We start from the raw sequence: 18,390 nt of genomic DNA, 5'->3' as shown, positions 1-18,390 counted from the left end.
CAGACCCTCCCGGAGCAACCACCGGAAAAACTTTTTGTACGTCTTATCAGATTGAAATCACATCTCTCAGTCCACAAAACTCAGTATCTTTCAGTATTCTGTCTTGCTAGCACGTGGCTCAGGACCTGTGATTGGCTGAAAGTAGCAGATCACGCGCTCTCTCCCCCAGTATCTGCTGTACATTATCACGTGTCCGGTTTAGAAGCGTCAGCTTGATGATGACACATTCTTCCTCGTTTGAAATTTCATGATTGTGCATGTCAAGAATTCTGTACATACCCGGTGCTCAACGGCGTGTGTGTGGTAGTAATCAGTACCATAATATTTTCAATTTCGATTATTTTTTATATTTAATTTCAACAGATATTATTGATGTTTCAATTCTTAAACAAAATATTACAATTTTAATTTAACACACAATAAAATCTTCAAATATATACGTTTTGATTTTTATGACCTGTTGTACTGCACAACAGTTAAACCGTCAAAAACCTGCCAACCCTGGCTTTTTTGAGGTGAGTGATCAGAAAAACAATTTTCCTCAACTTTGATAGCAGAGACTATAGCTAAATAATATATAGTGTTTTGATTGTGGATACACACTGTCCCTGCCAATAGACATTTTAGGTTGCCCAGTAACACAATGCAAAACAAATAGCATCATTTAATTGATATGTTGCTCCTGAATATATGTTGTGTTGCGTGTGCCATCAGGGAATGATAGGGATGAACCTAAAAGCAAAAATTTACATCAATGCCCACCACAAGAAGAAAACATGTTCAATTCAAATATAGCAATCAAAATGACTGCTCTCGGCCATTCTAGGTATAAACTTCGATATCTCCTGTACAAAACCTTCAATGGTTTCAAATTTTTGTACACAGAGAGAAGTACAGAAATGATGAAAAGTCACCAAAAATGGAGTGTGTACTTTAAATACTGTCAAGATTATAGCATTTTCAAAATGAAAAACCGTGAAAATGACTGCTCTGGCCATTCTAGTGTTAATAATGCCAAAATGTACTATGAAATGAAAAAATATGTGTGAAAAATTAAAACAAATCAATAATGCTGAAGCATTTTCATAACAACACTAGAAATGAAAAAAAATATATGCAGAAAATGGGGAAAAAATTGCATTCAAAAGTTAACGAAAAACAAAATTTGCAAAAATATACGTTCAAGAATGTCACGACACGCATTTAAAAATACCGAAATATGCATAAAACAAATGCCTTGAAACTTCTTCAAAATGCCCTGTAGGGCATACATAGGAAATAGGGCCAAAAATTTACACTTACTCTAAAATTTCTGTGATTTTATGTATTAACTAGAAAATGCACAGTGGTTATGCGTAATTTCTGAATAAAGTAGAAAAGTATAAAGATAAATATGGAAAAACTTGTAACGTTTCTTCTCTTCATTAAGCGACACAATTAATCATTTTTACCCATACATGATATGTGTCGTACACATAACAATAAAAATTAAAATAAGTGTTAAGATAAGAGGAAACATTACATTATCAGTCTTGTTATGTTGACTTTCTCCCCATGTTATCAACAAACAAAGCCCCATGTATTCACATTCACCACGCTGGACCATAGTTACATGCAGTCAAATTAAGTAATTAATTGACAATTCATCACATTTACCAACACAAGCTTGGGATTAAACATAATCTTAGTTGAATACGATTACTTTTCGGTTCATGACCAAGAATTAAAAAATTGAATTAAATTTGCTTTCACCGGTGGGACAAAAAAATTCATTAGTAAAAGAAGGGTGACCGTTACTCAGGGACTTTAAATGTATATTTTTAATATATAGTCGCCAAATTTGTTGAAACATTGATATTTCTTAGCATTTGATGATGGTTTTGTTGGAAACATTCATGGCGATAGCACAATTTACTAATAAATTATTAATTTCTTAAATAGACAATCAAATATTAGAAAGGAAGAATTTTAAAACAGTAATACTTACTTTTATTTTTACATCCTATGAAAAAAATTTATTTTTGATTTCAAGTAAATTTAATCAATTTTCTTATCGACGATTAGAAAAAAGTCCAAAGTTTTTTGTCTATATTTTCCGTAGAAAAAAAGTATTCAGAATGTTTGTAGCCCTTTCACTTTAAATATTGAAGGTGGTGACATTTCACTTTCTTCTTCTGAGGGTGTGGTATCTTCGTTCTTTGCTTTACTTCGGATACGATTTCATCATCGGTAGGAATATCTGAAGTACACACCTCTTATCACAAAGTTCGAGGTGTTAAATTTCATCCTTTGAAAAAGATTTACACAATGCTTTTCCAGTCATATAACGATCCGTAGGTTTTCATCTTCGTCATCCGCAATACTGTCTCACCCTTGCTCTAATACATTCTTGGAAAGACCCGTTTGTCGAAAGCAGTTGCGAATTGTTGCATCTGTTACTTGTCTGCAAGACTTCTCCAGCAAAATGATTGTTTCCAAAAGAGAGATGTAATACTTGCTGTTCATCATATCTTTCCAAAATACTCTTAACAAACTGCTTCCTGTAGTGAGATTTAAGGCTGCGAATAATGCTTTGATCCATCCATCAGTTGCAGCACAGAAATTGTATTGGAAGTAAAAAAAACAAGCTTGATGCACTAAATATCGCACCTCTAGGTCTGTTCCACTATTGTTCCGGTTTTTTGACAGGTAGTTTGAAAAGAGTGGAGTCTCATAGTGGATCAGTGGTTGATTCCTAGAAACGGTGGGGAGGATGAAAAAGTGGTATTTGACACGGAAGTCATGGAATGCTGTCGTTCGGGATCCTTATATGTGTAAACTTATACCTTTGAAAAACTGTGGAAAAAAATCTGCGGAAGGGATATTTCTCTCAGTTCATTATAAGAATTTAAAATAACATTAGTTAAATAGATGTTCAGTTGGGACCACTGAAAAAGTTCACTATAACCGAGAGTTCACTGTATCCTGGGTTCATTATAACGAGGTTCGACTGTACTCTGGAAAATTATTATTTGCCCGAAAAAGAGGGGGTAATCACATCTAAGGGGTATTAGTTAAGAGGGGTTTTACTGTATTATTGTCTGCTTCAAGGAGTGAAATACATTAAAGCCCTATTCCATGAAACAGAGGATCAGAAAAGTGTTCATTAAGGGGACGCTCCACTGTACACGAGAGTAATATGGACTGGCAAAACATAAATGGAAGAAATAATTTGCGGACTGGAAAAAATAATGGAGAAACAATTAGCATCTCTTCTGACGGGCTAAGACAGAAATACGAATCAAAATAGAGACATATAGTAATAGATACATAATATTTAAAATATGAAATTATGTAGAGCTACTAATGTCAAAGAACACTGGTCATCTCACTGATTTAACTGTGAAAAGGCTGAACAGACGCTGGCTGTTTGATGAATTTTGTCTTTTCCTTGCCAAACTAAAATATTTCTTTGTGATACGGTGCAATCGCAACAATTTTATGCATGTGACACTTTTGGGAGGACAGGATCACAGGCAACAAGACTTTTCTGGATAGATTATTTGGGAATAACTCCCTGCTCCCCTAAAAAACTAGGGCTTTTGGCCCCAATTTGGGGAGGGGAAATTTGCATCCTCCATAACTTCTCAATTGCGTGAATGTAATTAAGTCTTTTAATAATGATTAAATAATAATTAATAGTTTACCTTCTCGCTCCATGAGATGAAAGCAATACAATTTTCTAATCGTCGATAAGAAAATTGATTAAATTTACTTGAAATCAAAAATAAATTTTTTTCATAGGATGTAAAAATAAAAGTAAGTATTACTGTTTTAAAATTCTTCCTTTCTAATATTTGATTGTCTATTTAAGAAATTAATAATTTATTAGTAAATTGTGCTATCGCCATGAATGTTTCCAACAAAACCATCATCAAATGCTAAGAAATATCAATGTTTCAACAAATTTGGCGACTATATATTAAAAATATACATTTAAAGTCCCTGAGTAACGGTCACCCTTCTTTTACTAATGAATTTTTTTGTCCCACCGGTGAAAGCAAATTTAATTCAATTTTTTAATTCTTGGTCATGAACCGAAAAGTAATCGTATTCAACTAAGATTATGTTTAATCCCAAGCTTGTGTTGGTAAATGTGATGAATTGTCAATTAATTACTTAATTTGACTGCATGTAACTATGGTCCAGCGTGGTGAATGTGAATACATGGGGCTTTGTTTGTTGATAACATGGGGAGAAAGTCAACATAACAAGACTGATAATGTAATGTTTTCTCTTATCTTAACACTTATTTTAATTTTTATTGTTATGTGTACGACACATATCATGTATGGGTAAAAATGATTAATTGTGTCGCTTAATGAAGAGAAGAAACGTTACAAGTTTTTCCATATTTATCTTTATACTTTTCTACTTTATTCAGAAATTACGCATAACCACTGTGCATTTTCTAGTTAATACATAAAATCACAGAAATTTTAGAGTAAGTGTAAATTTTTGGCCCTATTTCCTATGTATGCCCTACAGGGCATTTTGAAGAAGTTTCAAGGCATTTGTTTTATGCATATTTCGGTATTTTTAAATGCGTGTCGTGACATTCTTGAACGTATATTTTTGCAAATTTTGTTTTTCGTTAACTTTTGAATGCAATTTTTTCCCCATTTTCTGCATATATTTTTTTTCATTTCTAGTGTTGTTATGAAAATGCTTCAGCATTATTGATTTGTTTTAATTTTTCACACATATTTTTTCATTTCATAGTACATTTTGGCATTATTAACACTAGAATGGCCAGAGCAGTCATTTTCACGGTTTTTCATTTTGAAAATGCTATAATCTTGACAGTATTTAAAGTACACACTCCATTTTTGGTGACTTTTCATCATTTCTGTACTTCTCTCTGTGTACAAAAATTTGAAACCATTGAAGGTTTTGTACAGGAGATATCGAAGTTTATACCTAGAATGGCCGAGAGCAGTCATTTTGATTGCTATATTTGAATTGAACATGTTTTCTTCTTGTGGTGGGCATTGATGTAAATTTTTGCTTTTAGGTTCATCCCTATCATTCCCTGATGGCACACGCAACACAACATATATTCAGGAGCAACATATCAATTAAATGATGCTATTTGTTTTGCATTGTGTTACTGGGCAACCTAAAATGTCTATTGGCAGGGACAGTGTGTATCCACAATCAAAACACTATATATTATTTAGCTATAGTCTCTGCTATCAAAGTTGAGGAAAATTGTTTTTCTGATCACTCACCTCAAAAAAGCCAGGGTTGGCAGGTTTTTGACGGTTTAACTGTTGTGCAGTACAACAGGTCATAAAAATCAAAACGTATATATTTGAAGATTTTATTGTGTGTTAAATTAAAATTGTAATATTTTGTTTAAGAATTGAAACATCAATAATATCTGTTGAAATTAAATATAAAAAATAATCGAAATTGAAAATATTATGGTACTGATTACTACCACACACACGCCGTTGAGCACCGGGTATGTACAGAATTCTTGACATGCACAATCATGAAATTTCAAACGGGGAAGAATGTGTCATCATCAAGCTGACGCTTCTAAACCGGACACGTGATAATGTACAGCAGATACTGGGGGAGAGAGCGCGTGATCTGCTACTTTCAGCCAATCACAGGTCCTGAGCCACGTGCTAGCAAGACAGAATACTGAAAGATACTGAGTTTTGTGGACTGAGAGATGTGATTTCAATCTGATAAGACGTACAAAAAGTTTTTCCGGTGGTTGCTCCGGGAGGGTCTGAAGATTTCATGCCGGCTCAACATACGATGGAATAGGTGATTCTCCTACGTGCGCCTTAAGCGAGGCAATCATCACCACCCGAATTCTTCTCACAAAAAAAGGCAAGATCGAAATTTCACTTCGAAAAAGAAATGGACTACATCGGCACTTCCCTTTTGTCTCGTACGTGTGCCAGTGCCACTTCGCCTCGTGTTCATCATATTCCTGCAAATGCGTGTTAACATTCTGACTTTCAACATAACTCTTCACCTCTGCAAATATGGACTAAGCTTTACTCATGGCGAGTATGAACACCTAGGCCACTTCGGAGTCAACGCCAGCCTCATGAATTCAGCGGCAGCTAGATAAGTTCAAAACCTTTGATTGGTTTTTTTTTTTAGTTGGGGGCCCCCTAGCAGTCTGAAAAAAAAAACCAATCAAAGGTTTTGAACTTATCTAGCTGCCGCTGAATTCATGAGGCTGGTGTTGACTCCGAAGTGGCCTAGGTGTTCATACTCGCCATGAGTAAAGCTTAGTCCATATTTGCAGAGGTGAAGAGTTATGTTGAAAGTCAGAATGTTAACACGCATTTGCAGGAATATGATGAACACGAGGCGAAGTGGCACTGGCACACGTACGAGACAAAAGGGAAGTGCCGATGTAGTCCATTTCTTTTTCGAAGTGAAATTTCGATCTTGCCTTTTTTTGTGAGAAGAATTCGGGTGGTGATGATTGCCTCGCTTAAGGCGCACGTAGGAGAATCACCTATTCCATCGTATGTTGAGCCGGCATGAAATCTTCAGACCCTCCCGGAGCAACCACCGGAAAAACTTTTTGTACGTCTTATCAGATTGAAATCACATCTCTCAGTCCACAAAACTCAGTATCTTTCAGTATTCTGTCTTGCTAGCACGTGGCTCAGGACCTGTGATTGGCTGAAAGTAGCAGATCACGCGCTCTCTCCCCCAGTATCTGCTGTACATTATCACGTGTCCGGTTTAGAAGCGTCAGCTTGATGATGACACATTCTTCCCCGTTTGAAATTTCATGATTGTGCATGTCAAGAATTCTGTACATACCCGGTGCTCAACGGCGTGTGTGTGGTAGTAATCAGTACCATAATATTTTCAATTTCGATTATTTTTTATATTTAATTTCAACAGATATTATTGATGTTTCAATTCTTAAACAAAATATTACAATTTTAATTTAACACACAATAAAATCTTCAAATATATACGTTTTGATTTTTATGACCTGTTGTACTGCACAACAGTTAAACCGTCAAAAACCTGCCAACCCTGGCTTTTTTGAGGTGAGTGATCAGAAAAACAATTTTCCTCAACTTTGATAGCAGAGACTATAGCTAAATAATATATAGTGTTTTGATTGTGGATACACACTGTCCCTGCCAATAGACATTTTAGGTTGCCCAGTAACACAATGCAAAACAAATAGCATCATTTAATTGATATGTTGCTCCTGAATATATGTTGTGTTGCGTGTGCCATCAGGGAATGATAGGGATGAACCTAAAAGCAAAAATTTACATCAATGCCCACCACAAGAAGAAAACATGTTCAATTCAAATATAGCAATCAAAATGACTGCTCTCGGCCATTCTAGGTATAAACTTCGATATCTCCTGTACAAAACCTTCAATGGTTTCAAATTTTTGTACACAGAGAGAAGTACAGAAATGATGAAAAGTCACCAAAAATGGAGTGTGTACTTTAAATACTGTCAAGATTATAGCATTTTCAAAATGAAAAACCGTGAAAATGACTGCTCTGGCCATTCTAGTGTTAATAATGCCAAAATGTACTATGAAATGAAAAAATATGTGTGAAAAATTAAAACAAATCAATAATGCTGAAGCATTTTCATAACAACACTAGAAATGAAAAAAAATATATGCAGAAAATGGGGAAAAAATTGCATTCAAAAGTTAACGAAAAACAAAATTTGCAAAAATATACGTTCAAGAATGTCACGACACGCATTTAAAAATACCGAAATATGCATAAAACAAATGCCTTGAAACTTCTTCAAAATGCCCTGTAGGGCATACATAGGAAATAGGGCCAAAAATTTACACTTACTCTAAAATTTCTGTGATTTTATGTATTAACTAGAAAATGCACAGTGGTTATGCGTAATTTCTGAATAAAGTAGAAAAGTATAAAGATAAATATGGAAAAACTTGTAACGTTTCTTCTCTTCATTAAGCGACACAATTAATCATTTTTACCCATACATGATATGTGTCGTACACATAACAATAAAAATTAAAATAAGTGTTAAGATAAGAGAAAACATTACATTATCAGTCTTGTTATGTTGACTTTCTCCCCATGTTATCAACAAACAAAGCCCCATGTATTCACATTCACCACGCTGGACCATAGTTACATGCAGTCAAATTAAGTAATTAATTGACAATTCATCACATTTACCAACACAAGCTTGGGATTAAACATAATCTTAGTTGAATACGATTACTTTTCGGTTCATGACCAAGAATTAAAAAATTGAATTAAATTTGCTTTCACCGGTGGGACAAAAAAATTCATTAGTAAAAGAAGGGTGACCGTTACTCAGGGACTTTAAATGTATATTTTTAATATATAGTCGCCAAATTTGTTGAAACATTGATATTTCTTAGCATTTGATGATGGTTTTGTTGGAAACATTCATGGCGATAGCACAATTTACTAATAAATTATTAATTTCTTAAATAGACAATCAAATATTAGAAAGGAAGAATTTTAAAACAGTAATACTTACTTTTATTTTTACATCCTATGAAAAAAATTTATTTTTGATTTCAAGTAAATTTAATCAATTTTCTTATCGACGATTAGAAAAAAGTCCAAAGTTTTTTGTCTATATTTTCCGTAGAAAAAAAGTATTCAGAATGTTTGTAGCCCTTTCACTTTAAATATTGAAGGTGGTGACATTTCACTTTCTTCTTCTGAGGGTGTGGTATCTTCGTTCTTTGCTTTACTTCGGATACGATTTCATCATCGGTAGGAATATCTGAAGTACACACCTCTTATCACAAAGTTCGAGGTGTTAAATTTCATCCTTTGAAAAAGATTTACACAATGCTTTTCCAGTCATATAACGATCCGTAGGTTTTCATCTTCGTCATCCGCAATACTGTCTCACCCTTGCTCTAATACATTCTTGGAAAGACCCGTTTGTCGAAAGCAGTTGCGAATTGTTGCATCTGTTACTTGTCTGCAAGACTTCTCCAGCAAAATGATTGTTTCCAAAAGAGAGATGTAATACTTGCTGTTCATCATATCTTTCCAAAATACTCTTAACAAACTGCTTCCTGTAGTGAGATTTAAGGCTGCGAATAATGCTTTGATCCATCCATCAGTTGCAGCACAGAAATTGTATTGGAAGTAAAAAAAACAAGCTTGATGCACTAAATATCGCACCTCTAGGTCTGTTCCACTATTGTTCCGGTTTTTTGACAGGTAGTTTGAAAAGAGTGGAGTCTCATAGTGGATCAGTGGTTGATTCCTAGAAACGGTGGGGAGGATGAAAAAGTGGTATTTGACACGGAAGTCATGGAATGCTGTCGTTCGGGATCCTTATATGTGTAAACTTATACCTTTGAAAAACTGTGGAAAAAAATCTGCGGAAGGGATATTTCTCTCAGTTCATTATAAGAATTTAAAATAACATTAGTTAAATAGATGTTCAGTTGGGACCACTGAAAAAGTTCACTATAACCGAGAGTTCACTGTATCCTGGGTTCATTATAACGAGGTTCGACTGTACTCTGGAAAATTATTATTTGCCCGAAAAAGAGGGGGTAATCACATCTAAGGGGTATTAGTTAAGAGGGGTTTTACTGTATTATTGTCTGCTTCAAGGAGTGAAATACATTAAAGCCCTATTCCATGAAACAGAGGATCAGAAAAGTGTTCATTAAGGGGACGCTCCACTGTACACGAGAGTAATATGGACTGGCAAAACATAAATGGAAGAAATAATTTGCGGACTGGAAAAAATAATGGAGAAACAATTAGCATCTCTTCTGACGGGCTAAGACAGAAATACGAATCAAAATAGAGACATATAGTAATAGATACATAATATTTAAAATATGAAATTATGTAGAGCTACTAATGTCAAAGAACACTGGTCATCTCACTGATTTAACTGTGAAAAGGCTGAACAGACGCTGGCTGTTTGATGAATTTTGTCTTTTCCTTGCCAAACTAAAATATTTCTTTGTGATACGGTGCAATCGCAACAATTTTATGCATGTGACACTTTTGGGAGGACAGGATCACAGGCAACAAGACTTTTCTGGATAGATTATTTGGGAATAACTCCCTGCTCCCCTAAAAAACTAGGGCTTTTGGCCCCAATTTGGGGAGGGGAAATTTGCATCCTCCATAACTTCTCAATTGCGTGAATGTAATTAAGTCTTTTAATAATGATTAAATAATAATTAATAGTTTACCTTCTCGCTCCATGAGATGAAAGCAATACAATTTTCTAATCGTCGATAAGAAAATTGATTAAATTTACTTGAAATCAAAAATAAATTTTTTTCATAGGATGTAAAAATAAAAGTAAGTATTACTGTTTTAAAATTCTTCCTTTCTAATATTTGATTGTCTATTTAAGAAATTAATAATTTATTAGTAAATTGTGCTATCGCCATGAATGTTTCCAACAAAACCATCATCAAATGCTAAGAAATATCAATGTTTCAACAAATTTGGCGACTATATATTAAAAATATACATTTAAAGTCCCTGAGTAACGGTCACCCTTCTTTTACTAATGAATTTTTTTGTCCCACCGGTGAAAGCAAATTTAATTCAATTTTTTAATTCTTGGTCATGAACCGAAAAGTAATCGTATTCAACTAAGATTATGTTTAATCCCAAGCTTGTGTTGGTAAATGTGATGAATTGTCAATTAATTACTTAATTTGACTGCATGTAACTATGGTCCAGCGTGGTGAATGTGAATACATGGGGCTTTGTTTGTTGATAACATGGGGAGAAAGTCAACATAACAAGACTGATAATGTAATGTTTTCTCTTATCTTAACACTTATTTTAATTTTTATTGTTATGTGTACGACACATATCATGTATGGGTAAAAATGATTAATTGTGTCGCTTAATGAAGAGAAGAAACGTTACAAGTTTTTCCATATTTATCTTTATACTTTTCTACTTTATTCAGAAATTACGCATAACCACTGTGCATTTTCTAGTTAATACATAAAATCACAGAAATTTTAGAGTAAGTGTAAATTTTTGGCCCTATTTCCTATGTATGCCCTACAGGGCATTTTGAAGAAGTTTCAAGGCATTTGTTTTATGCATATTTCGGTATTTTTAAATGCGTGTCGTGACATTCTTGAACGTATATTTTTGCAAATTTTGTTTTTCGTTAACTTTTGAATGCAATTTTTTCCCCATTTTCTGCATATATTTTTTTTCATTTCTAGTGTTGTTATGAAAATGCTTCAGCATTATTGATTTGTTTTAATTTTTCACACATATTTTTTCATTTCATAGTACATTTTGGCATTATTAACACTAGAATGGCCAGAGCAGTCATTTTCACGGTTTTTCATTTTGAAAATGCTATAATCTTGACAGTATTTAAAGTACACACTCCATTTTTGGTGACTTTTCATCATTTCTGTACTTCTCTCTGTGTACAAAAATTTGAAACCATTGAAGGTTTTGTACAGGAGATATCGAAGTTTATACCTAGAATGGCCGAGAGCAGTCATTTTGATTGCTATATTTGAATTGAACATGTTTTCTTCTTGTGGTGGGCATTGATGTAAATTTTTGCTTTTAGGTTCATCCCTATCATTCCCTGATGGCACACGCAACACAACATATATTCAGGAGCAACATATCAATTAAATGATGCTATTTGTTTTGCATTGTGTTACTGGGCAACCTAAAATGTCTATTGGCAGGGACAGTGTGTATCCACAATCAAAACACTATATATTATTTAGCTATAGTCTCTGCTATCAAAGTTGAGGAAAATTGTTTTTCTGATCACTCACCTCAAAAAAGCCAGGGTTGGCAGGTTTTTGACGGTTTAACTGTTGTGCAGTACAACAGGTCATAAAAATCAAAACGTATATATTTGAAGATTTTATTGTGTGTTAAATTAAAATTGTAATATTTTGTTTAAGAATTGAAACATCAATAATATCTGTTGAAATTAAATATAAAAAATAATCGAAATTGAAAATATTATGGTACTGATTACTACCACACACACGCCGTTGAGCACCGGGTATGTACAGAATTCTTGACATGCACAATCATGAAATTTCAAACGGGGAAGAATGTGTCATCATCAAGCTGACGCTTCTAAACCGGACACGTGATAATGTACAGCAGATACTGGGGGAGAGAGCGCGTGATCTGCTACTTTCAGCCAATCACAGGTCCTGAGCCACGTGCTAGCAAGACAGAATACTGAAAGATACTGAGTTTTGTGGACTGAGAGATGTGATTTCAATCTGATAAGACGTACAAAAAGTTTTTCCGGTGGTTGCTCCGGGAGGGTCTGAAGATTTCATGCCGGCTCAACATACGATGGAATAGGTGATTCTCCTACGTGCGCCTTAAGCGAGGCAATCATCACCACCCGAATTCTTCTCACAAAAAAAGGCAAGATCGAAATTTCACTTCGAAAAAGAAATGGACTACATCGGCACTTCCCTTTTGTCTCGTACGTGTGCCAGTGCCACTTCGCCTCGTGTTCATCATATTCCTGCAAATGCGTGTTAACATTCTGACTTTCAACATAACTCTTCACCTCTGCAAATATGGACTAAGCTTTACTCATGGCGAGTATGAACACCTAGGCCACTTCGGAGTCAACACCAGCCTCATGAATTCAGCGGCAGCTAGATAAGTTCAAAACCTTTGATTGGTTTTTTTTTTCAGACTGCTAGGGGGCCCCCAACTAAAAAAAAAAACCAATCAAAGGTTTTGAACTTATCTAGCTGCCGCTGAATTCATGAGGCTGGTGTTGACTCCGAAGTGGCCTAGGTGTTCATACTCGCCATGAGTAAAGCTTAGTCCATATTTGCAGAGGTGAAGAGTTATGTTGAAAGTCAGAATGTTAACACGCATTTGCAGGAATATGATGAACACGAGGCGAAGTGGCACTGGCACACGTACGAGACAAAAGGGAAGTGCCGATGTAGTCCATTTCTTTTTCGAAGTGAAATTTCGATCTTGCCTTTTTTTGTGAGAAGAATTCGGGTGGTGATGATTGCCTCGCTTAAGGCGCACGTAGGAGAATCACCTATTCCATCGTATGTTGAGCCGGCATGAAATCTTCAGACCCTCCCGGAGCAACCACCGGAAAAACTTTTTGTACGTCTTATCAGATTGAAATCACATCTCTCAGTCCACAAAACTCAGTATCTTTCAGTATTCTGTCTTGCTAGCACGTGGCTCAGGACCTGTGATTGGCTGAAAGTAGCAGATCACGCGCTCTCTCCCCCAGTATCTGCTGTACATTATCACGTGTCCGGTTTAGAAGCGTCAGCTTGATGATGACACATTCTTCCACGTTTGAAATTTCATGATTGTGCATATCTGTACATACCGGGTGCTCAACAGCGTGTGTGTGGTACTAATCAGTACCATAATATTTTCAATTTCAATTATTTTTTATATTTAATTTCAACAGATATTATTGATGTTTCAATTCTTAAATGTACGACGTGATGTAAATGCAATGTTTATCTTTTTTTCATGGTAAATCTTGTCTGCAGTTCGAATCTAAATTTTCATATTTACAGTTGGAAAGTCATTTTACGGACACCCTGCATGCTTACCAAAAGGCAAATTTGTTCAAAATTAACCATGTGGGATAATTCTTTTTTATTTAAAAAATTAAGCGTGATTCCATGTATTGCACTGAAAAGGAGCAGCAATCCACTGCCCCTTTTAGGTATAACATATAGCCTGGCCCTTCTAGAATAGATTTATATTTTAGTGTTTCTTAGTTCATTCATACTTCAGCATTTCTTTTAGTGCATATTTTTGCCACTTTTTAGCGCATGTAATCCGGGCTTTAGTGATTATGCATAACTGGTGTGTCACTTTTACAGAAACATACATTTTTATGTATCGGAACAAATTGTGATGGAAGCCAAACAGTGTTTAATTGTGAAAGTTGTATAAACAAGATTCCACTGTACATCCCCATTAGTGAACAAAGATTTTGGTTCCATGGGTGTCCGTTATTGAGAGGTTCTACTGTATTTATTTTTGCCAGTCCGCAAATTATACCTCTGAAGAGTTAAACTGCTATGAGGAGTCTCGGATAAGTGTTGATTAGAGAAAGGGACGTGTGGGTGGGAAAAAGTTTGAGCATCCCTGGTATATATTGATATGGCAAAAAATTAACCCCCCCCCATCCATTATAGATGGGTTGTGTCTGGAAACCAGAAGTTGCCGGAGGATCCATATTTCTTCTGTGACGAGTGCTTCAAGCTTTTCCATTACAGCAAGGATATGACCAAAATGATGGATTTCGAAGCTCGCAGGTATACTTGTAGATCGACCCTGGACTGAACTTGAACGTTCATCTGTATTCACTTTTCCTTACAGTGTATATTTACATCCTCATTTCGCTGTATTATAAACAAATTGGAATAAAACTTTTTTTTTAATGAATAGCATTCATCTCTGACTTTATAACAATGTCAATAAAAATGTCTCGTTCAGCTCAGTATAAGTAACTCAGAATTTCAAATAGAAGTTATTTTAATTCTGTTATTCCTATGGAGAACAGTACGTTTTTTTGCTCACAACCCTCCTCTCCCGTCTTAAATCATGGCTCACAAAGTTCAACAGTGATGCCTCTTTCTTCTTACGGAATTGATTTGTAAAATTATGATGTACATTATAAATGAGGTAGATTTCTGTAACCCTTTGGCAAAGCAATTTGCAATAGGAGGATTGGAATCATTACAGACGGTTGATGAGATAAAGGTCATGCTAGCATTTACAGGACACCCTGTATACATGCCCATGACAGTGTATGCATTTTTGGTCAGGGAAATAATTGACCAGATTTTTCTGGGAACCCTGCAATTCAATAAAACCTGTATGAAACGGAAAGTCGAGACTAAAATTTTCAATTTTAGACTGGTTTCCATTTTATAAAGGTGTGCACACAAATGCATTAATCCGGATTCTCCATTGCAGGCAGGTTTTCGTCTCAAAGTGTTCAGCCTTATAGGTTGAACACTTTGAGTTAGCCTCACTGCACAGCAATACCTCGGTTAATGAACTTGATGTTCCAGAACGAATTATCTTCGTTAGCCGAGGTATATCTGTATTTGCAATATATGAGTTTGATTACCATCTATCTTGCATAAGTCAACTGGAAACAAAAAAAAAGAAAGAAAAACAGCTGCACTGATTTCACAAAATTGTATGACCGTTATTTGTTGATACTGATTATTCCTAACCCGATGGAGCAATTTGATTTTTCTTATGAAAGCTCTTGAGACCTTTTTCCGAAATCCCTTCATTTTTTGCATCAGTACAAGTTTTTAAAAATTTCTTAATATGACTTCTTGTTTATTTCTTTTTCAGTAGAAGAGGTTTGACTAAATGTTTTGTGTTCCACGGAAAATTCAAGCCAATAAGATAATTTCCGCAGCCCCCTGTGCCAATAGAATGAAGAAAAATTAAACCTACAAACTCCTTTTATAAAATGATATTCTGTATATAGCAACGTACAAACAATGAATTAATTGAGAATAAGAACTCGCAGCGGGCTGTTAAGTAAATTGTGGTCTGCTATTTTTATCCATAGCTGTGGTGGGCATCTTCAGAGATGAGTCTGATACTACCAAAATGCCCTTATCAACTTTTCAGTCTTTTCTCTCAATACAGGGTGTCCTGTAAGTGCTAATATGGCTTTCATTTCATCAACTGTCCGTTGTAGAGGTATAGTTTCATTTAAAAAATGCTCAAAAAATAGTGTCGAGAGTGAAAATACAGTGTGTCATTATTTGAATTTAAATATGTTGGCGAATACACCACTTAGGAACATGGAATTTTTTCTGTTGGCATCAGGAGACAGGGCAACAACTTTCTAATTAGAAGTTAGAGGACAAAGGGAGCATATAGAAATTAGCTTTTTTATTTTGGGACACTGCATTTTCCCTCGTAAAACTGGTATTTCTGGTTACTATTTTGGTCATTATTTTATTCATTAAACAGGCATATACAGGGTAGTTTTTGAATGTTTTTTAAACCGCACTTACAAACATCCTGTAGCATAGGCGGGGATAGACTTGAAAGTTGGGGGGGGGGGGAATGTTTGTGATGTCAATTCATATATACACAAATACATTCTCTCGATCAGTCTGCTTTGAGGGCATCTCTGCCCATGCCTTGTAGATCGTTATCTGAACTCTGGTACCACTCCGCTACAGGCGAAACGTGTGAAAGAAATAGCAGACCATGACCTAACGGCCCAATAAATCCTTCTATACCAGCCGTTGAAGCAGAGTTAATTGTTTTCTCATCCAAACTCATGGCCCACTAGTCTCTCCCAGGACCCCTGATTAAAAACCACTAACTTTGATTCGGCTAACGTAGACAGAAATGGGGGGGGGGGAGGGTTACAAAGACTGCATTTTAAAATTTAACGAAGCAAAGCAAAAAAGAATGATTTTTACATTAAAAAAATTACTAAAGTTTCTTAGGAAAGACATTAGGATTTCAGAGATGATTTGGTGGGGCATGGCCTAAAAACCATTGGGAACCACTGGTCTATACCCTTCAATTAACCAATTATACAAAGCAATGCATGTACCCCACCCACCTCTAGATGCCTCTTATCAAAAGTTCCTTTATTTTTTAGATGGCTGACATCCCTAGAAACCTTTAATTATTGTGCCTCATCGAAACCCCTGAATAAAAATGGGGTTCACTCAGTTGTGGAACTACTTAACATTCCAAAATTTTTAAATTGATGGATATGCAACATGAAGATTTTTTCGCAGGGTTGCCCCTAACCCTCGAAACTTTAATATTTAAAAATGAGCAAATGTTTTAATCCAAAATATATGCACATTTTAACAGCTATATCATGTATTTTTACAATCGTAGTCATTTTGTCCATTCTGGTAGTTTTCCCAAAGTTGGCAAGATCTCCCCCTGGTGGGCTATGGAATTGTCCAGGGGGTAATGGAAGCTACGGGTATAACATAGGATCCTATGGTACACTTGAGTTGAGGGAGCAATGTGCAAATTGGGTAAATATGGTTCAGTATTGAATGTATTTCGAACATCACTTTCACTATACATGAAAACCAATTGGTGTAATTTTGGTTCAAACTACACCCGCAAGATGGCAGCACAAGTTCCAGTATTTATCCCACCATGCTGGTAAGATGCTCCATGTGAAGGTTGCTTTCAGTCCCAGATTCAAACACCCAAGGGAGAGGATATAGATCCTTCCTCTAGCGGGCTCAAGACTGCACCTGCATTTCCAACCCATCTCATTGATGGCAGCAACTTGGTGAAGTAATACTTCGCCCACTTTATGGATACTTTTAAATGAAATTTTAACTTTAATGTTTGTTAATGTTCAATAGCTTTGATTATCAGTTTAGAATTTGAAATCATGTTGCTGGTTATGTTCATATACTCCATGCTATTTAATGGTTTAAGTTCTATACTAATCATCGTTCCCTATCACGAGAAAAAATTGATATTGAATAGTTATTTTATGATGGTATCCGCAGAAGATTTTAAATGTGAGAATAGCACTGCAAAAAATATTAGTTTTAAAAGTACTGGGGACTATACAATAACGTTTTCAAGATACTTATACTGGATAGATTAAATGAATTTTCACTATGATGGCAAGACAGCGAACATAGAGGCAGATGAATTTTTCCTTCCAAAAATCAATGTTTACATGTAGCTAACACCCCCCCCCCCCCAGAGTTTCCTATACAGGGTGATTGAAGTTTGTAGCAAAACTTGTGTATACGATAACAATCTAAAGCCACTACAAGAGAATTTCCCTTTTCAGTTAGATATACAAGGTGATCCAGAAAACATCTTGTACTAAGCATATTCATTTGCTTAGATTATTCTCCACAGGCATTTGGGCGCAAAGTCTCAAAAGCTGTTCTCTTTCTTATCACTGTCTTTGTAAAAACACCACGAAATTCTTTTACCTTTTATTTCTATATAATTATTAGTGACTTCCCATGTGTGATGTATGTACTACCATATACACATAAGAGAACTGGTTGGGCAAGGGTGAAAAATAGAAATCTTCGTGTATAACTACTCTTATCTGCACTTATGAAAGGAAAACTGTGTAGTAGTCAAACCTCATTAATGAGTCACTCTTGGGAGAGTAAAAATATGGCTTAGTAAACAGCGACTCGTTAAAAGGAGTGAGCCCTAGCTGTGCCAATTCCTGCCTGAGGACAATTGGGACTTTCAAAAAGTGAGCCAGTAAGCAGAGTGACGTGGTAACCGGGTGATGCACTAATGAGGTTTGATTGTACATTTGTTTCCCCCCCCCCTCTTCAACTTTCTCTAAGATGCAGT

General features: G+C 35.4%; 1 protein-coding gene across 1 annotated transcript in view; it reads left to right on the top strand.

Moving 5' to 3' along the window:
- Pbp49 (proximal sequence element A Pbp49) overlaps positions 1 to 14,465 on the top strand; it is a 46,278-nt gene extending 31,813 nt beyond the window's left edge. The window contains exon 9 of the mRNA XM_089255795.1: positions 14,226 to 14,465. Coding sequence (XP_089111921.1) covers positions 14,226 to 14,373 — 148 coding nt within the window. The 3' untranslated portion in view covers positions 14,374 to 14,465. The remainder of the gene's footprint in view (positions 1 to 14,225) is intronic.
- The last annotated feature ends 3,925 nt before the right edge of the window (positions 14,466 to 18,390 follow it).

Source organism: Pholcus phalangioides, unplaced genomic scaffold (assembly GCF_987345545.1).
Source record: "Pholcus phalangioides strain wild (caught in Gottingen) unplaced genomic scaffold, Ppha-v1.0 ptg000172l_1, whole genome shotgun sequence".
NCBI classification, from domain to species: domain Eukaryota; kingdom Metazoa; phylum Arthropoda; class Arachnida; order Araneae; family Pholcidae; genus Pholcus; species Pholcus phalangioides.
This window is presented reverse-complemented; position numbering and strand designations above follow the sequence as displayed.